This window comes from Schistocerca gregaria, chromosome 2, assembly GCF_023897955.1.
Source record: "Schistocerca gregaria isolate iqSchGreg1 chromosome 2, iqSchGreg1.2, whole genome shotgun sequence".
Taxonomy (NCBI): domain Eukaryota; kingdom Metazoa; phylum Arthropoda; class Insecta; order Orthoptera; family Acrididae; genus Schistocerca; species Schistocerca gregaria.
In genome coordinates this window covers 631,991,691-632,019,320 of record NC_064921.1, presented here as the reverse complement: position 1 = coordinate 632,019,320, position 27,630 = coordinate 631,991,691, and the positions used below count along the sequence as shown (strand labels likewise).

The 27,630-nt window shown below is 40.0% G+C and overlaps 1 protein-coding gene across 1 annotated transcript in view; it reads left to right on the top strand.

The window, feature by feature from the left end:
- LOC126335907 (uncharacterized) overlaps positions 1 to 27,630 on the top strand; it is a 115,844-nt gene that overhangs the window by 37,320 nt on the left and 50,894 nt on the right. Inside the window, exon 4 of the mRNA XM_049999380.1 lies at positions 1,951 to 2,032. Within this exon, the coding sequence (XP_049855337.1) occupies positions 1,951 to 2,032 (82 nt within the window). The remainder of the gene's footprint in view (positions 1 to 1,950; positions 2,033 to 27,630) is intronic.

Here is a 27,630-nt window from a genome sequence, read left to right as displayed (position 1 = left end):
TTTGAATATCTCACTGTCAACTTCAGTGCATTTGTGCACTCTCGGGAGAACATGTTGTGTTGCTTGTCTGGGTGCTTCTGCACATTCTCTAACAAGGGCAACAGCATCTATGATGTGTCCAAGCAGTTCATCTTGCATATCAGCTTTTGTCGGTGCAACTCAGACTATTAATAATAGTCTAATAGTGCAAGGTGTGGAGATCTTGTTGGATATTTATTGTACTACTATAACCAATCAAGAGATTAGGCTATGTGCAGTTGAGATGTTTCCTCACACATCAGGTAAATGTGCAGGGGCTCTGTCATGTTGGAAGTACGTTGCAGTTCATGTGGCCAAAGTTGTTCAACAAGGTATTCAACAAACAAATTTTTCAAAAAATGGTAGTAAATCTATCCTGTTATTTGCTCTTCTAAAATGACTGGGACTATCAATATGTTACCAACATGGTGGACCAAACATTGATTAAAAAAAGATTATTACATGTGTTGTCAATTGCATGCCATGTAAAAGGGGCTTCATCAGTGAATAGTATTACCAGAAGCAAATGGTAACAGTCATTGAACCAGTGACAAAATTGAAGTCATGTGGCATTGTCACCAATATGAAGATTGTGGATAAACTATATATGAAATGGGTACAAGTTTTTGCATGCAGTGTTCAAAATATACATGTTAATTGGACATTAATAAATTCCGAAAGTCACCATGAACTGGTAGTTGAACTGCACCATATAAACAATGTGTTGCTGTTCCCCACAGGCTACTGTACTACATGTTCAGAGGAAGAGCAGGAACTTGGATGAATACCTGGTTCATGCAATGAGCTGAAAACTTAGATGAGTACTCTACGATCAAGAATTCAACATGTGGAGAATGGTGGTGGTATCCTCCAACAGTAGAAGGTGCATCAACATCACTGAATCTGTACATCTACATGATATTTGCACATATTTATTAGTGTAGGTGTGTAGCATTTTAACCAGTGCTTGTATAAACACAGTTAACTGATACTTCTTGCTGATACACCCCAAATCCCACACATTACACCACTCACAACACACCACAGACAACTACATATTCAAAGGGTAAGTTTAATGACAGAAAGCCATTGTAAACAAAGAAGTTGAAGGCAATGAGGTATATTGGGCTAGAGTAAAATATCAAGGTTTATGTGGGTATGACACATAAGTGCACACCACTTTCCCAGAAACAAATGTACATTAAATGTGTTCTATCTCTGGAATCATTCAGAATAGGCTAAATGCCCAGTGAAGGTTTTTGCTTCAGATGGGCATTCCTGTTATATCCCTGAATACTGACCATTCTTCCTGAGATACTCAGGATGTATTGAACTGTAGGTTAGCAGAACATTTATTGACAGTAAAACTGTTTTAAAAGGCATAATTCATCAATCAAGAATTGAAAATTTTGTTTCAGTAAACAGGCAAAACATACTGGAAAAATATTTGTATCCATCAAAGATAATATTAGTGAAAGAATTTATACTGGAATATGTTAATGAATCATTAAAATGTTTTCTTATTATTTTGTTGCAGTGTCATGACACATATATTTAAGTGTAGTGTATAGTTAATCTTTTTGGCCATGATGGCCTAGTAGGTAGAGTACTAGACTCCTGACTTGAAAGTCTAGGGTTCAATCCTAGATAGGGTTGGTGATATTGCTTCACTTAAATCCTTCTAGGAAAGTCCAAAGTCCACACAGCCTTTTGTCAAATGGGTACTAGGGATCTCCCTAGGGTAAAAAGTGGCTGAGCGATGGGATCACTATCTTCCCCCTTTAGCAACAAAAGTCTGTACTCTGCCCACAATCATACCAATGCCTTGTCATGGTCTTGTGCCTCAACCTAACTTTTACTTTTACATTGTTAATCCTGAAAGCAGGATTTTTTAATATTGTATTAAAAAGCCGATGTTTACACTTTTCTTAGGATGCCGCACACAGTTACTGTGATGAGGAAGAGGGAATGTGCAAAAGAGGCACCACAAGCACCACTGAGCAAAATAACGCAAGTGCATAGAACACTTATAATGTAGCCATAGATAGTTTTTGCTAATTTAAGTAAAATGCATTGTCATGATTAGCACAATTGTGTAGAACTATAGTTAATTTATTACAGCTAAACAAGTCAAATTACTTGCCAAATAACACAAGATTGTATAACAGTAATAATGCAGTGATAGATAATTTTTGTTGACATAATTAAAAGTAGTTGCCGAAGTATCATAAGTGTGTAGAACTGTAGTTAATTATAGCAAAACCAAGTCAAATTAATTACCATTAATTCTGCTCTTGTTCTTAAAGTACCTAAATATACTTAGGGCATGTTATATCATTTTTGCCTGAGAAATAAACTTTTCATAAGGCAATCAACAATGTAAGGAAAGACTGATTGCTACTTACTGTAAAGATGACACATTAAGTTGCAGATAGGCACAACTAAAACATTTACACATTAGGTTTTGGCCACAGCCTTCACCAGAAAAAGAAAGAGAAACACATACCCATTCATTCACGTAGGCAAGCACACCTCAAGCACACATCACTGCCATCTCCAGCAGCTCATACTGGAATGCATTCTGGACCAAGCTGCTGGAGGTTGAAGTGATGTGGCATGCTTGCTTGTGTAAAAAGTTGTGCCTATCTCCAACTTAGTGTGTTGGCTTCACAGTAAGTAGCAATGTATCTTTCCCTTACATTTGTGAATTTGAACCTGAAGTTTCCATTGTTAGTTTTTTTCATAAAGAATACATTCTTCAGAAAGTGAATGTTTGGACTCTGACCTTGGGCTTCTAATACCACATGTAAATTGTGTGGTGAAATATACAACTTTAACAAGGATAAGGCCAATAAGAAAGGAGTGGTGGTTGAAAGATGATGAAAATTGGAGAGCTTTTAGAATTTCATGGGGCAAAAAGTGACAAAAACTGAGACAAAATTTCTCAGAAGAATGGAATTTATTAAAAGCGTCAATATTCAGATGTGCTAGCATATTATGTGGCCAACCAAAAGTGAAATTAATGAAAAAGAAACAAATTGGTTGAACAAAATAGTAAAAATGTTGTTAAGAACCAAATTATGGCAAAGAGAAAAAGGAGATATAGACAAACAAAGTCAAATAAATGGCTTTGTGCCACAGGATGAAATACAAATATTGAGACTTAAGAAGGACTTCAGAGATAAGAAACTCCATGTTAAAAGGCGCATGAGTGAAGAAAAAGAGAAGGACAGGATGCTTTCACTCAGAAACAAAGTAGACAGTAGGAGAAATAAAAAAATACCTTATGGCTTACTGAAAAGTATGAAATAAGAAAGAGAAGAGATAAGGGTAATAGAAAGAGAAAACAGTGATCAGAATCATGAAAGAAACAACAACAGAGATGAAGATTTACTTGAAAAATTGTTTAACGGATGAGTAATGACAATGAACCCCAAGTCACTGATATACTCAAGGCAGATAAATCACCAAATACCTGCACAGAAACAAAAATTGCTCTAAGTCTCCTGGAGATGATCAGTAAACTGTAGATGTGATAAGAGATGTGGGGATCAATGAAACACCTTAGTTGCACAGAATTCTGAGAGTAATATGGAAAGAAAATGAGGTACCCAGTGAGTGAAATAATGGAATTATAACACCAAAATTTAAGAAGGTAACAGGAATAGGTGTACCAACTATAGAGGAATCACCTTATTGCCACAGAGCCTAATGATCTTGAAATGATTTTTGAGCTGTTGTTGAGAATTATCTTAGAAGAACAGAGTAGACTTAGAATTAAAAGAGGAATATTTGACTATATTTTTGCACAAAAAAAAAAAAAAAAAAAAAAAAAAAAAAAAAAAAAATTGGAAGAGATGAGAAGACCTGATAATAGTGTTTATAGATTTAGAGAAGGCACACACAGTGTGTCAAGGTATAAAATATGAGACTGCTTGGAAACATGGAAAGTTCTCAAATATCTAATTACAAAAATTCTTACGTTATATGATAGTTATGAGAGAATTGTACAAATAGTACATATAAAGTCAAAATGGCTTAGAACAAAGAGAAATGGGCAACAGTGCAGTTACCTTTCACCATTACTCTTCTCTCACTCATGTATACCATAACAAAGAACATAAAAAGTGCAAAAGAAGACATAAATTTTCTTGTTTGTGAATGATATTGCCATTTGGGGTAAAACTAACATGGCAGTACAGAGAAATTGGATCAATGGGGTTTGGGTTGACGGTTGGTAAGAACAAGACAGTGGCAGTACAAATGAACTGAGTACTCACTTGTATCCTATGTTTGGAAGGGAAGAAAATTAAGAATGCAAAAAATTTCATATATCTTTGTAGTGTTGTGGCCAGTGATGGGAGAACCAGTTTTGAGGTTCAGAACAGGGTAAACAAAGGATCAAAATTCTTCACTCTAGTACAAAGGCTTGTCTGGAAGGAGGATGATACTTTAAGAGCTAAACATAACATTTCAAAACTTTCCTTCCTCTTTTCATGTTCAGTAGTCTGGAAAACTGTTTTATAACAAAATTATGAAAAGGATATTTGCAACTCACCGTATAGTGGAGATGCTGAATCACAGTTAGGCACAACAGAAGACTGTCAGAAAGTGAGCCTTCAGCCAACAAGGTATTTATTGGAAATAGACAAAACACACACACACACACACACACACACACACACACACACACACACACATGATCACAAGAGTCTGGTTGCAAAGGTTGAACACTTCCTTTCTGATGATCCTTTTGCTGTACCTATCTGTGACGCAGTATCTCTGCTGTATGGTGAGTATCAACTATCCTTTTCATAATACTCTTACATTCCATCCTGGATTTTCCATTGTTTGTTTTGTAACAAAAAGATACATAAGTCAACTATGTAGGCTGCCCCCTCCTTTTCTATATCAGTTGCTGGAAATATTTCAGTGTGGCTGGCTGATATTGTTAAGGACATCAGACACCTAGATTAGCCAGTTTCTTGAGAGGCAAACTTAATCCCAAGGTTCATACATCAGTAATTACTTGCTCAACCATGTAGTCTACAACACATACCATACCTACTCTGTTCACATGAATACAAACAATCCCATCCAAAAGTTATGAAACAGGTTTAGGTTGTAAATTAGCTAAGACACTTTTATGGAACACTTGATTCTATTTGCTCCTTCACTGCAAATCATTTTAACACAGTTTCTAGCCACACCCACATTACACTTGCATATACTCATCATTCCTTATATAAAATGAGTCAGCCATTATCTTTCTTTTTCTGTACAGTTGCCTTTTCAACATTAAATGTTTAATAATTGACACATTAATATTTTTAATGCCATTCTGACAGTTGTGCTCTCATACATATTTGCGTCATGTTCACGTGAAGGCTCTGGGTGTGACCTGAGGGTTACTGACTCACTGCCTCCTACCAACTGATCTCTAGGGACCAACTCATAGCTGCCACAACTATGGGGCACCCTAATCAGTGATGCCCTGTGCCATAACAAAGAGGCACACTGTGCTGTAGCAGAAAGTGTAAAGGACAGATTCAGTTTGTCGAATGCTAGATTGACATTCTTACAAAGAAATGATATTGTTTACATTTCTTTAACAAAGTACAAAAAGAGAAAATATCAGAAATGAATACATACGAAGAAACTGAAAGTAAAAGTGACCATCAAGGACAGTCTGTGTACAGTGCAACTGAGATGATTTGATCAAGTGAAATCGATGCAGTCTAACAAAATTCATCATCATTATGTGCAAAGGAAGGTGTCAGTATAAACACTATTGGATGCCAAGAAAGAGCTGACTTGACAAAATTAAAGAAGACTTTGAAAAGAAAGGAGACACATGGGATTGTTTAACAAGGGAGAAAATCTAACAATACAGAAACAGATGGAAGCATATTCTTCAAAAGCATCCTCTCAGGTTGGGAACATGAAATGTTAAAAGTCTGAACAGGTCAGGAATGTTCCAGACATTATTAGACGAATTAGATAGATATGATGTAGACATTACAGCTATTCAAGAAACTCAGTGGCAGGGTGAGGGTAGCATAAAGAGGGGTAACTATATATTTTTCTATGGAGGTGCAGAAGCTCACGGTTTTGGAACAGGTTTCGCAGTAAAGAGAAAAGTGCTTCACACAATCAGAGATATAAGGTTCATTAGTGACCGACTGTCAGTTATAGTGTTGTCCAGCAGGTGGAATAGACTAGTAGTAATTAATAAACATGGACCAACTGAGGACACTGAAGAGGTTGTTAAAGACAACTTTTGTGAAAAAATAGATCAACTGTGGGATGAGTTCTCCTCGTACAATACAAAATTAATCACAGGTGATTTTAATGTGAAGATAGGGAAGGAGGAAGCATTCTTGCCTTATTAAAGCCTCCTTCTCCTGGTCTTTGTTTCAGAAGGACTTTTTCACCACCAACCTGACCAAAAATACTTAGCCCACAACCAATATTGAACCCTGCTTGACTTCTCCCCTCCACCTAACCATGATCCACCCACACTGCTCCCAAATCACCCTCTGTTAACTTTACAGAATTTCTTAACCTCAAAATCTGCTTCATTTCTCAAATCCCTCAATATGCAAGCTAACTTTACATCTACAGAAAGAACTATAATCCACCACCTAAAAACTGATCCTGACTTCATAATCATACATGCTGACTAAACCTCCACCATTGTTATTTTGTACCACAAGGATTACCTGGTGGTAAGACTCTTGCCAGCTGTCAAATTTGTCCGCCTACAAACCCAACCACAGTGATCCCATTCCAGAAATCTAGCAGATATTGAATCTCTCCTCAAATCCTCGGACTCATTCCAGAACCTCTGCCTGCAGTCTCTCTCTCTCTCTCCTCACCCCTACCACTCCCTGCACTCCTATTTTCTACATGTTTACTAAAGTCCATAAAACCAACCACAAAGGATGTCCCATTCTAACCAGTGACTGTGCTCCCACTGAGAGAATCTCTGCTCTTGTAGATCAGCATCTTTAGCTTGTTACCCACTCCCCACATCCTACCTTTCTGCATAAAAGACACCAACCATTTCCTCCATTTCCTGTATCTTTACCACATGTTGTCCTACTTATCACTACAGATTCCACCTCCATTTACACTGACATCCCCAGTGCCTCTGGCCTTGATGCTATTGAACATTACTTTTCCCAATGCTTGATATATTCCAACCCTACAATCTCTTTCATGATCACCATGACAATCTACATCCTCACCCACAATTACTTCTCCTACAAATAAATCCAGGATATGGCAATGGGCAACCATATGGCAGCATAGTCTGCCAACCTATTCATGGACCAGCTAGAGGAATCCTTCCTAACCACCCAGAAACCCATACCCTCACCTGGCTCAAATTCATTGATGACATCTTTCAAGGCTGGTACAATATTGAGGACACACTATCCACATTTCTCCAGACCCTCAATACCTTTTACCCAATCACTTTACCTGGTTCCTGCTCAACCCATGAAGCCACCTTCATCGATGTTGACCTCCACCTCAAAGATGGCTACATCAATACTTTTATCCACATCCAATCTACCAACCACCAGAAATACCTCCACTTCAACAGCTGCTGCCTATTTCATACCACGAAGTCCCTTTCATACAGCCTAGCCACCTACAGCAGTCACATGTGTAGTGATGAGCAGTCCCTCTCAAAATACAACAAAGGGTCTTGCTGAGGCCTTCACAGACTGTAATTACCCTCCCAACTTTGTACAGAAAGATATCTCCCATGCATTATCTCTCCAGACATCCACCATCTCCCAAGTCCCACTGTCTGGACACAGAGGAACACTCTTCTCATGACTCAGTATCACCCACAACTGGAACAATTGAATTACGTTCTCTGGCAGAGTTTCCACTATGTGTTGTTGTGCCATAAAATGAGGCATGTCCTACCCACTCTCCTTCCCACCCCTTCCGACACAGTTGTATTCTGCCACCCAGTGAACCTGCTCAATATCCTTGTCCATCCCTTCTCAACCCCTACTTCCAGCCCCTTGCTTCATGTCTCATGTCCCTGTAATAGACATAGATGCAAGACCTGTCTCAAACATCTCTCAAACATCCTCCCACCACCACCTATTCCAGTTCTGTCACAAGTATCACCTATCCCATCAAAAGCAGGGCTATGTGTGGGATTAGTCATGTGGCCTACAAACTAAGCTGCAACCACTGTGCTGCATTCTACATGGGCGTGACAAACAACAAGTAGAGTTTTCGCATGAATGTCCACAGACAAACTGTGACCAAGAAACAGCTGGACCACTCTGTTGCTGAGCACACTGCCCAACATAGTGTTCTTCATTTCAATGGCTGCTTCACAGCCTGTGCCATCTGGATCTTTCCCTACAACACTAGTTATTTTAAACTGTGCAGATGGGAACTCTCCTTAAAATATATCCAATGTTCGCGTGAGCCCCTGACCTCAACCTTAGGTAGTCACTGTCCTTCACACACCTACTTCTTTCCCTGTTCCCACTCCAGCACTGCACAGCCTCTTACTCCACTAATTCACCTACAGTCTTTCTATTTCTCTCCATTTTCTACCCCCCCCCCTCCCCCCCCCCCTCCCCACCTGCCACCCTCCATCTAACCTCCCTACTGCACCTAGCTGCACCTCATCCCTGTATGCTCCCAGAAGTAGCACATTACCGTCCCCCGTCCCTGCCTGCTCTGTTATGTGCAGTCTGGCCTTGGCAGCCAGAGACAGTTGTCTTGTTTGTTGTATGAGTTGTGTTTGCATGAACATATGTTGTCTAATTCAGAAGAAGGTCCTTTGGCCAAACACTTACTTATTTAGATGTCTTGTTGTTGTGCCTGTCTGTGACCCAACATCTCCATTATGTGGAGTACTTGTCCAGTATTTGTTGCTATTCGAGGAATGGAAGTCACTTCCTCCAAATTGCACAATTACTATTCTAACAAGGCATCATACCAAGTATCCAGCTGTGTATCCTCATGTTTAATGCATTCTTGATTGTTTATGACCTTCTTGGAGCTCACCACTTCATCCATAATAAAGCAAGAGTGACCTTAAAGGCACACACTGTATTAAATCGCAACTGAAGACATGTCACACAAGAAAGAAGATGTGAGTCTTGCCCACTCATTGCTAATAAGGTGCCTCCAGGATGCAGCATTCTCAGAATGCTATACAATAATTTGAAATAAATAACATTAGTAGTTTTATTTCCAGAAAGCAAACGGACAGTACTTAACATTCTATACAGCAAATGTCACTAAAGAGAGGCCATGTGAAAACAGAACAGTACTTGCTATGCACAGAGTCCAAGGAAACACTTGATACTGACAGCATTGCACTAAACACATTCAAGACTTGTGCTGATCATATGCAGCCAAGGCCAGCAGGAGCTGTGTTCTTATACAGCTGTTGTAGGGGGTGTGCCTGGCATGGCTTGGTCTGATTCTGTGCACCATTGCTCGCTGATTCTTCAATGCCTTCTCTGGTCTTTTGCTTCACATCTTCATTCCAGCATTTGTGGTTATGCCAGAACATGCCCCCCCCCCCCTTCTGCGAAAGTGACAGACTGTCATCATGTACGGCATGTGACAATGGTGGGGTCTGCAGGAGGACGAACTCTCTGAGGGGCAGGAAGCTGTAGGTGCAGGGGACTACCAGCTTCCAGCCATACCCCACCATCTGGCCTGCGCTCTAGCGAAAACATCCCCCAGAAAATGATAAGAAGGGTACATGTCCACCTCCTGCTGCCATGAATCAGATGAACATGGCAGCAACTGCTGCAGTGCAGGCAGGTCCAGCTCCATGGGTAGGATGAGAGGAGGTGGAGGAGGCAAAGGTTCTGTCTCCATCTGTTTGTCCTACAGTGTCATGATGACACCCTCCAGCAGCAGCTGCATTTGTACTTTCATCTGGACCTGTGAATCTCAGGGAAAAAGAAACTGAAAGATCGTAACATACATGACAGAGGCAAAGTTGAGTTTGATTGCAGCACTGCAAACCATCCGGACCTGAAACATGATACATGCTAGTGCCTCTTCGACAGATGATCTCACCTCACACCCACTGTCTGCTGCCACAAAAAACTTTGTAAAAGACAATATCATGTGGCATGAAGTGCTACTTGTGGCCTTCCAGTAGCACCAGCTGCTAAGGAGCATGTATCAGGTGGAGCAGTATGCAATGGCGGCAGCTGTGAAGCAATTCTGCTGGCAGTGGTCCATCTCGTGGATGCGAATGGTATGAGGTGAAAAACAGTTGCAAGGCTTGATTCCTGGTATGTGCAGAGTGAATTTTGGCCATCTGCTGCTTGAATGTTCTGACAAAATGTTCCGCTTCACTGTTTGACTGTGGATGGAACGGTGCACTAGTTAGATGCAGTATGCCATTGTATTCACACGATGTTTGAAATTCATGTGAAGTGAACTGAGGTCAATTATCTGACACTATTACTTCAGGTAGACAACACCTGAATTGTGCTATGTGGTGTTGTGGAAGACACAAATGTAAAAAATATACAAGGCAAAAATTATGACAAAATCAAAGAAATGTTCTGCAGTGCCCATGTGGAAACATTGATCAGCAAAAATGACTCAAAATAGGTAAAGCAAAGAGAGCGCCCCTGCAAAGTAAAGACAAAAGAGAATTAAGGTGTCTGGACATAAAAAAGAACACAAGTCTATAGACTGCAGGCATGTAGTTCAGTGAAAAGACTCATCGCCAGTTGTGGGGTCTTGCTCACTCGTTGCTAATAGGGTGCCCACGGGATGCAGTGTTTTCAGAATGCTATACAACAATTTCAAACAAATAACATTAGTAGTTTTATTTCCAGAAAGCAAACTGACAGTACTTAACTTCCTTTACAGCAAATGTTGCTAGTGAGAGGTGACGTGAAAACAGAACACTTCTTGCTATACACACAGTCCAATGAAACACTTGATACTGACAGTGTAGCACTAATCATGTTGCATACTTGGACTGATCATGTGTGGCTGAGGGTAGCAGGAGCTGTGTTCATAAGCAGCAGTCATAGGGGGCGCGTCTGGTGCAGCATGGTCTGATTCCGCACACTATTGGCTGCCAATTCTTCTCTGTCTTCTCTGGTCTTTCATTTCACATCTTCATTCTGGCAATTGTGGTTATGCCAGAACAGAAGATACTCACTAAATGGAACATCCTATGCACTGTGGGAGGGAGGGGGGGGGGGGGCAAACACACAGCAAAGAAAGCATAAGTTCAAAAAACAAAGGTATTCTACACTTCACTTTTTCAGAGATAGCCTTCAGCAATCACAACTATGTCTCAACAGTTTCAATTGGAAGGAGCACAACACAAAACTGGTGAATCCCTTGAAATATATTTATTTGCACTGCATATGTTGTCAGACAAGGTGATATTCAAATAAAAACTCCAGCATTCTTTACTTTCATTCATCAGTTTAATGTAGGATGAATTTTTGGGGTAACTGACCAAACCACACTAGGAACTAGGAGTTACCATCTACTGTTTTACAATATATTTATTGCTACATAAAATGTATCACAAATAAAATACTTCTTTTAAAAACCAGCAGCTCAGTCCATCAGTACTAGAACTGAAAAAAATCCACATAAATCTTTAAAGTCACTTACTTTGGTCCAGAAAGGTAGCCATTGTTCAGGAACACATATTTAAAGTGACTTGCCTGGAGCCACAAAAAGTTTATCTAATTATGAAGTTCAGTTGAAGAGCCAACTCCTTCTTCATTGACAAATTTCCTGTGTGGCCAACTTACGTGTATACTACTAATAATATAACAACAATAGAAATTCCTAGATAGAGCAGCATGTAAAATAAGGGAAAGGCAACCAGTCATCTATAATGTACTGATGTGATGTGTGGAGTATAGAAACATGTAACAGGACACTAGCTTTTGATTTCTTGCTGTTTTTATAGTAAAGGTACACACATTCACAACCACAACAATACAGACACCCAATTGCACACTCCCATGGCCATTTGGCAGGACTGATTATCGATTATGGAGTGCAGTTGTCTGAGCTCATGGAGATGGGAAGAGTAGAGAAGGATGTGATGCACAGGACAAAGAGGGAGTAGTGGGATGCATAGAGTGAGAGAGTTCTTTTGACAGGTGGATCAGTGGCTGCATGACAAGACAAAAGGAGTTCACAGAGTAGAACATATAAGAGATATATAGTGATGGCCAATGAAAAGGGAGGGAGGGAAAAAGAAGGAGAAGTTGGAGATGAATTGGGAGACAAAGAGAGAAAGGGAGAGGAGGCAGGGTGCAGGAGGAGGTAGGAGGCTGAAGGAGACAGCTGGCTGGAGGAGGCAGCTGGCTGGAGGAGGCAGGAGGCTGCTGGAGGAGGCAGGAGGCTGCTGGAGGAGGCAGGACGCAGAGAGAGAGAAAGAGAGAGAGAGAGAGAGAGAGAGAGAGAGAAAATTCCTGAAAATGCTTACGCAACATGGACAGGGAAGGAGTGGTGTGGACAAAGGAAATAGGAGGAAATATAAGGTGAGAAATTGGGAAACAGATTAGGGGGGAGATTTAGGTCAGGGGAATGTGAGGATGCAGAATATGCTGGAGAGGGAATTTCCACCTATAACATTCAGAGAAAATTATGATGGAATATGGCCCACATAGTGAAGCAGCCATTGAAGTCCTTCGTGTTGTAGTGTCACAGCATGTTTGGCAGCTCAATGATCAAGTCTCCAGTTTGTTGATGGCCATTCATGCAGGTAGACAGTTTCTTGCTTGTCATACCCACAGTGAATGGTAAGGAGTAATTACAGTATATCTGAGATATAACATTGCTGCTTCCACATGTGTCCTAGGTTTTGCTGAGTAGATGATGATGATGATGATGATGATAATCATATGGCATTGTTGGCCGGGAGGCCCCATTTGGGGGAGTTGGGCCATTGTATTGCAAGTTCTTTTTAGGTGACACCACATTGACGACTTGCGAGTCAATGATGATGAAGGACACACAACACCCAGTCCCCTGCTTTGAATTGAATCCGGGCCTCTGCTTGGTAGGTGGTAATGCTACCGCTACGCTATGGAGGCAGACTTACTGAGTACAAAATGCCTATGATTGGACTGTGGTAGGAAAGGAATGAAGGAAGGAATGAAGGCTAGATTTTACCATCCTGTTGACACTGTGATCATTGCAGATGGAACCCAAGCTCAGATTACAAAAAAGAAAGCTGAGGAATTAAATTGGCCATACCCTCTCCAAAGGAAACATCTCAGCATTTGCCTGGAGTAATTTATGGAAATCACAGGAAACCTAAACCTGGCTTGCTGGATGGGGATTTGAACCATTGTCCTCCACAATCTGAGTACTGTGTGCTAACCATTGAGCTACTTCAGTTGGTGACTGTGGTAAGAGGTGGTGGGTAGGTGTATGGGACAGGGACAGGCCTGGTCACAAGGAAATGACCAATGGGGTGAAGGAATGAGAGCAGGGGTGGTGCAGGAAAGGACAGGGATATTTTGTAGGTTTGGTTGGTAGCAGAACACTGCTTCTGATGATGTAGGTAGGATTTTCTGTAAGATATCCCTCATATCAGAGCATGATGAGAGGTAACAGGAGGCCTGATGAAGGATGTGGGCGATACCAGGTGGTCAGAGAAGTGATAGTTGTTGGCTGGGGTTCACAGGTTTAGTAGTATCAGAGGAGGAGAAGGCATCCGTCTATTTATGGTTGGGCTAGGCCGAATACTTTCTGTCAATTAAGGCTCTGGTAAAGTTATCAGCATATTTTCACAGCTCCTGCTTTCCATGTCAGAATCACCATGGATGATGAGTCTCTAAGGAAGGAACTTTTTGACATGGTACAGCTGACAGCTCTCAACGTGGAGAAGAGCACACGAATTCTACCTACACCCATTCTGCAAATCTTTATCCCACTGCCTCACATTACCTTTCCCCATCTCTCTTGAACCACACTACTACTCCATCCAGATCATGTACTCCCTTCTCTCACCACTCTCCCTCCTCTACCCCTCTCTGTCCATTCTCCACCCTTCTCCTCCTTTCGCTATACTCTCGATGTGTCCTCCTTCACCTCCACCTTCCTCTCCTTTTCCTTCCCCCTCCTCTCTATCTCTTATATACTCTACTCTCTGAACTCCTTTCAGCCGTTCTGCAGCCACTGGATCATCTGTTAAAGGACCTGTCTCAGTCCATTCCACTACTGCCTCCTTGCCTCATGCTTTCTTCCCAAGCCTCCCCCCACTTCCATCAGCCTAGGAAACTACTTTCAGTGATTGATTATCAATAATCAATCCCACCACTGCCACATTAGTGTATCTCTCTCTCTCTCTCTCTCTCTCTCTCTCTCTCTCTCTCTCTCTCTCTCTCTCTGTGTGTGTGTGTGTGTGTGTGTGTGTGTGTGTGTACTTTAGCTAGAAAAGGAGGAAGAGCTTTGAAGCTAGTGTGTTATGGGTATCAGTGCTCCACACATGTCTGCTATAATGATTGCCTTTCGCTTATTTTACAAATAACAAGTGTGTTATGTAAATATGACTTCTGTACATATTAAGTTTAGCAGTATTATGAAGGCAAGTAAGCACTTTATGTTTGATCTGCTTGGTTAAAATCACCTAAGAATTACTTTACACACCTTAATGTACATACATTTACATATTTATGGCAAGTTTCATATTATCTCTTAAATGAGAGTTTTTAACATTTCTCACTTCCAAGAGGTCCATTTAAATTATGAAAAAAAGGAAGGTTAGAGTTTAACATCTGATCAACAATGACATAATTAGATATGCAGTGCAGGCTCGGATTGTTTGAAGAAAGGGGAAGGAAATCAGTTATACTGTTCCAAAAGAACCATCCTGACACTTGCATGGAGCAATTGAGGAAAATCACAGAAAACATCAGTCAGAATGGCCGATCACAGATTTAGCTTATCCCACTTCCAAATGAAAGTTCAGTGTCCTAAGTTCTATGCCACCTCACTAGGTGATTTCATTTGTGATCTGTGTAAGAAACACTCAAGTAAATTACAGAGCTTAAAAAGACTCAAATCTGCTTCAAAATAATGGCTATAACATGAAAATATATCTCTATGTATTAGCAAAGGATATAGTAGTCATTTGCCTCTTTCTAGAACTAGCTTAAACTCCAGCTGCTTGCCTTTAATTGTAAGTAATCTTCCAGTTAAACCACTAAACTTGCTTAAAGTCATCAGAAACTATGGTTCACCATTACTTTATTCTCATTTATTTCCCAAAGAACAGATTGAGGAAGTACTTTTTCTCACTGTGACATCACTTTTAGGCTGTGAAAGATTCTATTAACCCTGCGGCAGGCACGCTTAACATTGTTGCATCAGTGGGCGCGGGTAGCACTAAGTGCCGCCTATATTTAAATACATAAAAATGAAGTTTTTTAAAAATTTTTTGGTGGAATTAATTATTTATTGTTTATAACATCATTCTTAACAGCAACTTTTAATATTATCTGTATAAATATATCCAAGGTGCATGGGAAAATTAACATTGGTACAGAATATCTGACATACTTTCCAGGATATGTCCTAAGTGCAACTTTAATAACAAATTCTAAATTCTAAATAAATTATAACCACAGATATGATTCAATTGTTTACCATTGTTAAAGAAATTTTTACAAAAACATGTAATATGTATAAAAACTTTGTAGTAATAATAAAGAATAAGGCAGTCAGTAAATACATATCAAGAATTACACACTTTCTTCCTCCAGAGAAGGTCTGCAATCATTACATGTGACAACATTGTGGCAATGTTGCTGGCAAACATATCTTTTGTCGCTATTGGAAGTGACAGTAGTTTTATTAATTTTTTACCACCACAAAGATGGCACCTCCCACACCTTCTTACAGTCTCATCGTATTTAGCAGCAATTGATTGATGAAGTGACAGAAATCCTTGAATATCTCATGGTAGAGTAGAGAGCTGAGCCCTTTCTTTCAAATGACAGTCCACCAGAGCCAAGGCCAAGTTTGTTAGGTAGGTTCTTCTTCTGAATCTTTTCTCTGGATTGTTTGCTGGGAATTTATCCCAGCAATATCCAGATAATGAAAAAAACAGTGCTAAGGGCCATCTTCTTGTGGTTCTTTGTGTAGAGTAGGATGTACACATATAATCCACAGTATTGACTCCACATTTTGTTGCATTGTTGTCCATATTTACAACATACTTGTCTGTAGCGGTGTCGATTTCAGCAGTTTCAAGCATTGACGACAGGAAAACCACAGCTTTGTTTCTTTTTGTTTGGCACGGAACAAGACATAAGTCATCTTGAAATCTGAAAAGACAATTTCCAATTTCTCATGATCTGTTGGTCAAAAATTCTGGAAGAATTTCCTTCTTGCTCTTTTTCAATGTTCCAATGAACGTTAGCCCATTTTCTAAAAGATGCTGGGCTACAGGGTAACTACTGTAGTAGTTGTCCGTAGTTACATTCCTGTGAGTTCCCTTGACTGGCTCAACCAATCTCTTCACAATATCCATTAGCTGGTTAGATGCACCACATGGTCCAGGATTCTGTCTGTCACAGTATACTTCAAAATTAAAAGTATAAAATGTCTTGCTATCGCACAATGCATACAACTTTAATCCATACTTAGTGGGCTTATTGGGCATGTACTGAACAAAACCATAACATCCACGAAATGGAACATGCATTTCATCTATGGTTGTGAACTCCCCTGGACTGTAGTTATTTCTGCAGTTGTTCAGAAATGCTGAGTGGAGATTGCAGATGGTAGCAAGTTTATCAGTTGCTAGTCGTTCTTTTCTTGTAGAAGTATCGTCAAACCTGAGTGACCGCAGCAAGAACAGAAAGTGCTTGTACCTATATGCTGCCCTTAGAATAATCATTCTTGTTCCATTTGATGCCCACAGTCCTAATACATTTGCGCATCCTCCTTTTTGTACAGGAATGAGAAACAGTGCTCCTAAGAAAGCCATTATTTCAGAGGCAGAAATAGTTTTGCAATCTCTAGCCCTTGAGTAATTCAAAGATGATCTCTTGTTATTTATGTACTTGTTTGTGTTTGCAATGATGTAATCAATTATCTCAGGATCAAACAACTTGAAAAAACTTTCAGTTTCAGTTTTAACTTCTCTACCATTACGTTTCAGCCCAGGTAGGAGTTTGATTATTTTCTTATGGTTTGGTTTCCCTGGTAATGCTGACAGATTATTTATCCACAAAGTTTCTTGGTCCTTACCAATATAAAAATGGCAGTCATCTGTGGCATTCCTTTCACTTCATTCCATTCAACACATGACTGCTCAGATTTGCTAGAATGATTTGCAGTTCCAATTATTTCTGCTTCCTCATCGCTGTCAAAGAATTCTGCATAATCTTCTTCATCAGATGATTGCAGAAGAAGACGCTCAATTTCTTCTGGAGTTAGTCCTTTCCTTTGTGTGGACCTGGGAGACAATAATTCTAATACCAAAGCGATGTTAATAACTAAATCATCATCCACCCACAGAGTTGTAAAACAAAGCTTCCAATCAGAGCCGTGTCAGTGCAGTCGTCCATTGTACAGGTGAGTCACACCTGTTATGGTGGGTATAATGATGGCACACTAATGCAGTTTGGCACATGACTAAACAATCTAAGCATATCTAGCACCACTGTTGTGTGCTCGGCGTGCTGACATATTTATTGAATGAAAACAAAATTGGCGGCACTGTATGCCACCACGCACCTGCTGCAGGGTTAAATTTGGAAGAAACAGACAGAAGGCACAGGAAAACTGAAGTCTTGTGTCATCCTAAAAGCAATATTTGCGTGACTGTATTAGAAGAATATTGTGGTTTCTCAGGTGTTCTTGGTATGCCTTTGGATGTTCAGACAAGTTGATTTCAATGCCTTCATGGTATTTTGATGAGCAACCTATTTTGATGACCAACCTAATTATGATCTTCAGGTGACACATGCAGGGTTGTTCTGCATAGCTGCTACCTGTACATTAGCCAGATTGTGTAATATTATGTGGGGCAAACTGTTACAACAGTTGAGGAGAGATTCAAGGAACATCAGTGACACATACAACCATTTCAGTTGTTACCAACAATCGTTTTAAATACAAGCAAGATATGAAATATGATGAGACCATTATCAGGGTGCAGGTGTGAAGTTTATGGGGCAGCCTAATTAAGGAGTCTACTTGAAAACCTAATAACCAGCACTGATGTTTCAGTTTAAGCAAGGTTTAGGATCTGGGACTGAGTTTATTAAGATCTCACTACCCATGTACCCCAACGCTTTCTTACCTACTAGCAAGGAACAAAATTAGTTGTTTGCATTTCACATTTACGTGGAATTTCTTTACACCTTAAATAATAGTCAGTGCCTCCTTTTCTATATGGGTTTGCACATGTTAGAGATTTAGATGCATATTAAATCAACTGTTCTGTGCTGGCAGTGGATTTATGTAGCAGTACTATGCCTTTCCAAAATTATGCAGCATCTCTCACCAGGATTAAATGTTGGTCTGTACAAATGTGGCTGGCAATGGGGGATACTTCAAATACATTTTTAGTTTCAATAACACTGCCTGGTAGGTAGCAGACTACTGGACTTTAACTCCCTTTAAGCATTCGGTATACCTGTAAATCTGTCATAGTGAATTAATAGCCCAAGAAAAAATGGAGTTTCTTGAGATCTTATGGCACAAGGAGATTATCAGTTTCTTCAACCTGGTCTTACATGGGCCTCACACCATCTGCACTCAGCATATGACCAACTTATTAAATGCTCAAATGGAAAAAAACTACACTTCATTAATTTACAGTTAAACTCACAAATTATAAGTCCATTAAATATCTGTTTTAAATTGTGGAAGTATTCCTGTCAGATAAACCACTGATTGTAACATCATGTAGATAATTTGGAGCTTGTAGTTTCGTGTAGCTTTTCTAATTATTTTTCAAATACAGCAGGAGTACTTGGACACCAAATGGTAATCTATTATATTGATATAGAGTGAAAAGTATGTTAGTTTGCTATGAATGCTTTTCTCCTAAAGCTAATAGTAATTGCAAGTAAGTATATATTAAATCTATCTTAGAGTAGAACTGGCCCCTTGATAACTTTGCCAGTAGCTCTTCTGTATGTAGATCAAGCATTGATAGATATTTAGGGACTCCACTTAGGAAAAACTCTGAATATTGTTGCAGTACTTTGTTCATTGATACACTTCTTTTTTGATCATTCTAGTACACTCTAATTACACTAAAATTACATTGACATAGCAAACATGGAAGCTGGTAGACAACAGAATAAAGACAAAGATGAAAGATAATACACTTCACCAAAGAACAAGTGTGTTATTAACTTAAGAACTGTAATTTCTGATTGGAAGAGTTCCCACACAACCATCCCCCTACCCCCTCCCTTTCCTCCATGTAATGCTGAGCCCTTTCCTCCATGTAATGCAGAGCACTGGGATGGAGGCATGGGAATCTGCATTTGCCATTGAGGTGAGATGGTAGTTGGTGGATGTGCCTGTAACAGGATTGTGAGGAATTGTCTTTTGGGGGGATGGCACAGTCAGTGGAGGGATAGGAGAAGCGGGCAGTGACAGCCCTAATGGTGTCACCTGATGATGTGGTAGGTTGAAATGTTGGTGTGTATCCACAGATATAAGAGTGATGAGCAGGTCATGGATGTCGGCAGTGTCATGTAGGATCCAGGCACATTTGAGACAATGTACTGAGACAGTTTTAGGTTTTTCATGGAGGACCACATCAAAAGTATTTATACCTCTCACAGAAATATTGGGGGGAATGGGGGGGTGGGCTGGAATATGGTTGTTGGAGGGCTGCCCAAACAGTTTCATCACACAGCTTTACAAAACTGCAAGTTGTGAAAGGCTTGTGAATGAAAATCTCGGAAGTTCTGTTTGGTTAACAAGGTGGCAGTCCAATGCACAATATGTGTTGTTTTACCCAGTCAGTTGATGAGGGTTGGCAACTGACTGGTTTTCAGAAGTTCTGTAGGCTTTAGAAACTCCAATGGTAGATTCAGAAGCTCTCTGTAGAAAATCTCTGCCTAAGATGCTTTCAGATCCTCCTTGAAATCTGAGTGAAACAGTATATCCAATGTAGTGATTCCATCTACTCAACTTCATGTCTCCTTTGAAGTGTTGTGCTACAGCCTCACTGACTCAGTGCACTGCAGGTGGTAGGCAGTGGTGCAGTAGTGTTTCACTCCATATAGTTTGCACATTTCTGAGAAAAGGGCTGACTGAAATTGGCAGCTCTGGTCCATGGTTACTGTGTCTGGAGATCAGAAGTGTGAGATCCAAAGTTGCATGAAGACCTTTGCTGTTGTATCTGCCATAATATCTTATATGGGCACTGAGTCTACCCTTTGTAGAACATGGTTGCTTGTCTTAAGTATGTATCTATAATCTCTGGACTGCAGAAGTGGGTGGACTAGGTGTAGGTGTACATGTTGCAGTATTTCGGTTGAAATATTATATTTTCATAGTGCCTGCTTTGTGTGGCACCTTGTTTTGCATTGCTGGCAGTCTCTGAAAGCCTACACACACCATCTGAAGTCATGTTTCACATGTGACCAGACAAAATGGTCTCTGACAAATTTGGCAGGAGGTCAAATTTTAGTGTGCGACAAATGTTGGAAACAGTGGAAGATGTGATGTCACCCCACTTGTGATACATCACACCAGTTTTGTTTATCAGATCCAATAAGAGAGAAATATTCCAATATCAAGCCAGTCAGTTGGTCCTGGCCTAGCACACAGATTGCAGGTCTTGTTTCTGAGCTAATGCAGGGTCGTCATAAATAATGTTTGTAGACAGAATGTTGATGCATGATGGACATTCTTCCACTGAGTTATCAGCACTGAGTTATCAGCACATTTAATTTGAAGAACATCAGTGGAGAACTGGCTGACATAGCCAAGATGGTCAAAATGTTTAGGGGGGCACTATTTTAGTTTCTTAGAGCTTCTGTGAATGGACAATGGTCCTCACAAAGTGTAAATTACCTGCCTTACACCTCCACTTTGAAGTACTGTGCAGCTTCATAAATGACAACGAGCTCTAGTTCAAAGCAGACCATTTTTTTGTCGAGCTGGGGTAAAGTTTTTGTGGGACCTCCCCTTTCCTCTTTCCCCTACTGTTTTGCTGGCATCAGCGGTGATTGACCAAGGGGCATTATTAATAAGTTGAGCCAAAATGACAGGCTGTTGCAGGCACAGTTTGATACTGTCAAATGCTCTATGAATCTCGGTTGTTTATGTACAAGCTTTGTTGCCATGCTTGTTTTTTTCCACTAGTGTGTATCACCACAGCTTGGGGAAAATGTCGTCTATAAAAGTTAACAGCACCAAGGAGTCTCCTTAATTCATGATAGCTGCTGGGACGTGGGCGTGAGCGTAATATTTCAATCCTTTCCACTGTAGGATGACTTCTCATATCACTGACTGAGTTACCAAGGAATGTAACTTCTCTCTGTCAGAACTGGCATTTGTCACTACTAATCACAACACCATGCTTTTCTAGATGCCAGAGTTATAGCTAAGATGTTTCTTCTGCTCTAGGGGTGATACGAGAAAGCCAGAATTGATAGATTACGAGAAACAGAAAGGGGATTGTAACAGTACTTTGTCAAGTTGTATAGCATGAATAGAAATTCATATAATCCAAACAATGGAATTATGGCAGTTTTGCCTATGTCTTAATTTGCCATGGAAATCTGTATATACAGTTTTTGGCAGTGTATGATGCTAAAGGTGGTAACACAATCAGGCATGTGAAAAGTTTTATGTGTTAGGCATGGGGTACTGATTGGGTATCGTATGTGTGTTCAGTGACCAGCAGTCACCACAAAGTCTATAAGAAGTTTATTTCTTTAGCACCTAATGGATCAGTGATGCCCATGAACTTTCTGATGGTCTGACAATCTTGGCCCTTAGCATTTTGTCTGCTACATTTTTAGCAGAGTGTAGTCTGTCAAGCAACATGTGCCATGCTTTGTAATGAACTTGATGACACTGGTATGGTAATGATTCAGTAAATAGTGTTGGGATTTACTTCACATTGCTCAGTATGAATACACCATATGTGGGTGGCAGGGGTACACTTGTAGGAGTAGCTTGCAGACTGGCAGTATTGTACATCACCCTAACATCAAGTGATGCAAGCATAGAAAATGCATCGAGGTCCCTGAGGACTACTAAAAAGCTGAATGATTCTGCTGATGTGATGTTGCTGTTGCTGATGATGATGATGTAGCTTCTGATGATGTTGTTGTAAGTGAGTGAGATGAGCTTGTTTGTTGTTCAGGTCAGTTCCTAACAGATGTCATTTTTCTATCTAGACAGACTTTCTGTGACCATAGAAGCTGTTTCTCTTTTTGTTTCCTCTTATTTCTTGATCATATACAGAAGTCTTGCTCCAGAGTTCATTGAGTGTCATGATGGGTAGTAATTGTTTTGCCTGTCAGTGGGGTGCCAATACGCCTAGCACAGATTCCTTACCAATGGTCTGATGAAGGAACCCTAAAGTCAAATTGGGGTAAAGGTGGAAATTCTATAGGAAATCTGCCCCCAGTATTGGGGGTCACAGATGTCAGCTATAACAAACTGCCAAGTACATTTCTCATGTAGGCCTGTGTCCACTGTCTGTTCCACTGTTCTGAAATGCTTGATGAGGATGCCATGAGTGGCATGTAGGAGAGTGCCTGACATTTCACACATTGATTTAAATAAACAATCAGGTAATGTGCTCACTGTAGACTCAGTGGCAGTTAGAAAGAGTCTTTTAGAGGTGTAGTCCCTTACATAAAGCCTTGTATCTGCTCTTGTAAGCTGAGTGAAAATGGTTTGACTGCTGCTTCCAATACTTAATTGATTCAGTTCCTACTGTGGCCACTTCTAAAGTTCTGAAAAGTCACAGGGTTGTGAGCAGTTGTGTGCTTCCTTGCCAAAATGGCCATGGAACCAACACCACTGTTGCCACATTGTCTTCCTTGACATATGGAGTATCATTATCCACTGTGGGCATCTTCTGCCCAGCTGGCTGCAGGTCAGTGTACATAAGTTGGGAGCTGTCTGAAGTATGTGTGAGAACATGTAGGGCTCAGAGTCTCTCACTATCCATTGAAAACCTTGTGTGACCATCAAATTTCTGCAAAGAGTCTTATATCACCATTTTACGTGCCCAATCATTGTTATGGAATTGCACAATTCTATCAGCTAAACACAAATTGATGTCCTAGGACAAATTATGTTCTCTTGAAATCAATGCACATTGAATTTGTGGAGGTTGTTTTAGTAACCAGAATGAGCAAAGAGTGTTGTCCAACATGATGCCTGGAGAGACAGCCTCTCATAGGTGCTGCCATAATTACAAAGGTGATTTTCTAGCCATTCTTTCTTCATAAATAACCTGACACAGCTGTTGTTGAGGTGTATTGGCAAGTTGTTGAAGTAGTGCCAATTTTGAAATTTTAAATTTTCCATTGGTTGGCAGAGTATGGATGATAGTGCTGATTACATGAGCACAGTTTGCAGTGTTACTCAGTAAGGCCACAAATTTTGGTGTGTCTTTCACAATGCTGTGGCTTTGTAAAATAAGTTCAGGCATTTGAAACCACGATCCAGTGTGTTCTGGTTGAAATTCCAGTAATTTAGGTAGGGCATTGGGTCATAATGAAACTGCATTGATGTCAATATTGCACTGCGATGAAATGCATAGTCCAAGCTCATGATACATTTGAGGTGCAGAAGCAAAGTTTGAACACACCTCTTGAGGCCCAGCTGGCTTGATTGCTTATTGCGTAATGAACGGGTTCGACTGGAATGGACTCAATATGGAAGAATGGGTGAACATCCGTGTGTCTTCAGTGCATTGTCCTGCACTTGTCATCTGAGCTGAATGCTGGTGATATGTAACACTAGGTTCTTCGGGTGTGATTTTGACCAGTCTGTGTCCAAGCATTGACAATGAATTGATGCTTTGGCTCAACACTTTCATGTTTCACTTCTACCATGTGTTGTTCAGGTAAACTGAAGATGTTTGTTCATTGACAGTGGAAGGGCTTTCTATGAAGTATTTGGGTGAAGAGTATTCTTGTAGATTTTCAATAGCAGTTGTAGGCACCAGAGACCTAGAGCACACTACGAAGGTGAAGTCTAAATCTGTTGCATTTTCTGAGAGAACCACTATAGGGACTCCACTCAGGAAACACTCTGAATAATGGTGTGGTACTCTGTTCATTGATACACTTCAATACACTCAAATTACTGATGTGTAGCAAACATGTAAGTCACTAGATAACAAATCAAAAGACAAAGAGAAAAGATAATGCAATTCACCAAAGAACAAGAGTGTTATTAATTCAAGGACTGTAATCTCTGATAGGGAGTGTTGCCACTCAACACCTCTATCCTCACTTTCATCCACCTTCAAAAATGCATGCTCTAATATCGACAGAGGAGGATGACTGTGGGCTCCATAAACCGAGTGTCCATTGTATTCCACATAAATACAGTAAGGCATACACTGACCAGACTGTACATAGGGGCAAAGGAAGGTTCCAGAAGTGCAGAAGACACACTGAACTCAAGCAACCAACAAAGTCTTCAGTTGCAGAACATTGCCTAGAAACAGGGGACTCAATGGAATATGAAAAAATGGAAATGCTAAGGCAGACATGATTTTTTAGACTGTATTGTAAAAGAGGCTGTTGAAATAAAATTGACCATTGGCCTGATCAATAAAGACAGTGGCTTAACCCAGTGCTGAGCCAATAGAGTCACAGTGTTAGACAAGAGTGAGTTTTATGCCTGACAGGAGTAGCAGAAGCACTGAGGGATGGGAATTTGTGCCCAGCATTCATCAATCACGTCCTCCCACCACTCCACCAAATGTAGAGTGCAGCTGTGTGATGAGGCAAGCGGTAGAGAGTGGTAAGAGGATTAAGGAGGCACGGTGTAGCAAAGACACTCATTGTACAGGTATCAGCTGAAGATGTTGGCAAGGTACGCAATCAAAATATCATGTTACATAATGACTGATGATATGTTTCTTGAGCTCTCCATGACAATTTGTTGAATAATGCAATTCATCAGCTGGAGGGTAGAATTCTAATGTCAAAACACATAGTTCTCATTATCTGTGGCTGAGCGGTTCTAGGCGCTTCAGTCTGGAACCATGCTGCTGCTATGGTCACAGGTTCGGCAAATCCTGCCTCGGACATGGATGTGTGTGATGTCCTTAGGTTAGTTAGGTTTAAGTAGTTCTAAGTCTAGGGGACTCATGACCTCAGATGTTAAATCCCATAGTGCTCAGAGCCATTTGAACCATTATCTGTGTCTTGACTTGAAAACATACCTCTCTCTCTGTCTCTCTCTTTCTCTTCAAATTGGTGTCCAGCTATATCACGTATGCTTCATATCACTGACTTGTCTCTTTGCCTTGGCATGCTGCTGAGTGCTTAGAACTCAACAATGGACTACTACTATCCACACTACTAAATGGTAGAACTTTCATCTTTTGTAAAACAGGTTTATAACAATTGTTTACAATCAGGAAACAGTTTCAAAAAATTAAAGTGCTGTCCGCTTGAGAAGTGTATCTCAAATACATTAACAAAAATCAGAGTCACAATACGTAGATGATCCTACTGACTTGAACTTCTTCCATTCTGTGACATTTTCATGCATTGCCCTGGCCTTCTTCTTCCATGGAGGCCAGTGACAATCTGAGGCAGGGGTCCACTGCACAAAGAAAACATTAAGAACAGCAAGTGTGACCAAAAGAAAGCCACTGACAGCATCACCCCATGCAGCAGTAATGCTTTCTCCATTGCAGTTCCGTTAAAATGAACATACAGAGGAACCCATGCTCAAAAAGTGTGTCCCACCCTCTGGACTACATTAAATAAATTTTATTCCATAGTAAAAGATCATCATTCTTCAGCCATAAGTACATTGTGCAATACACCACTTTAAGAAAGTGGTATGTTACACTATACTGCACCCAGATGGACACATAATAATAATAATAATAATAATAATAATAATAGCTTTATTAAACATCAAATGGTACACTGCAAACATACAAAGAAACAGTAATGATTACAGTTATTTGTACAATACACAAGACACATTCTTCTGAATATGTCATTAATTTACAACAAAATTACAATAAGGTGTTTACTTATTTTTATTCACATAATTTCACAAAGCATTTGTTGTTCTTCATATAAGTATGGTACTCTTCTAATGTGTAGAAAGGGTGTTTTACTAAAAATTTCTTAAGCTAATGTTTCAGTTTAATTGTAGGAAGGACCATGGCTGCTCTGGGCAGTGCATTAGCTAATTTTATACCTGCATACTGAGGCCCCTTTTTGTAAAGTGCTGTTCTGTGGCTGCCAATGTAAAATCTTTCTTTATTTCTAGTATTGTACTGGTAGAAATCTGAATAAGTGTTTGGGTGCAGTCTTTTCACAAGCAATATGGCTTTTGGAATGTATGTGTTTATAACAGTTAACACCTCTGTTTATGGAAACAAGATGCGACAAGATTCCCTATATTTTGCTCCACAGATTATTCTCACACCCCTTTTTTTGTTTGAAGAATGAGTGGCTTATCTAGATTAGCGTTGGTTGCTGCCCCCCAAATTTCAATACCGTAGTTCAAGTGAGAGGAGAAAAGAGCATGGTATGCAGTCTTTAGGACTACAGTGTCTCTACAGAACTTGCTAATAGTACTGATTGCAAATATATTTTTTGACAACTTAGTTGCTAGAGAGTCTATGTGTGTCCCATTTCAGGTTGCTTTGGATTGTTATGCCAAGGAATTTTACACTAGACCTTTTCTTTACCAATTCGTTGCCCATGTATAATTTAATTTCATTATTCAAACTACTTTTGTTAAACTCCATCAAACATGTTTTACTGGTGCTTACATTTAAGTGGCTTTCATTAAAAAACGGAACAATTTCTTTTGTCACATTATTACACTGGGCCTCTAATTCATTACACAATTCCTTTTTACATACAATGGATGTGTCATTGGCATACAGAACAATTTTGGAATTTGTAGTACAGTATTTAATATCATTTACATAGACCAAGAACAGAAGGGGACCCAACACCGAGCCCTGGGGCATGCCATATTTTATGCAAGTGATCTCTTATTTGTAGACACCACTTTCCATTTTAAGTAGAACAAACTGCTTTCTATTGCTCATATAACACTGTATTAGGTCATAAGCAGCGCCTCTAATGCCCATGTTCCATAGCTTGTCTAATAGGATGTCAACGTTCACACAATCAAAGGCTTTTTTCAGGTCTAGGTATACACCTGCCACATGTTCCTTGCTTTCGATACCCCCAACATATCTTCAATTAGTTGAGCAGCTGCAGTGCTAGTTGATTTACCTTTTACGAATCCATTTTGATTTGCGAACATCAGGTTGTGTTTGTTACAAAAGTTTATAATCCTGTTGTATATAACTTACTCAACTATTTTGGAAATGACAGGAAAGATTGAGACTGGTCTGTAGTTTTCTATTTTGTTGTTGTCACC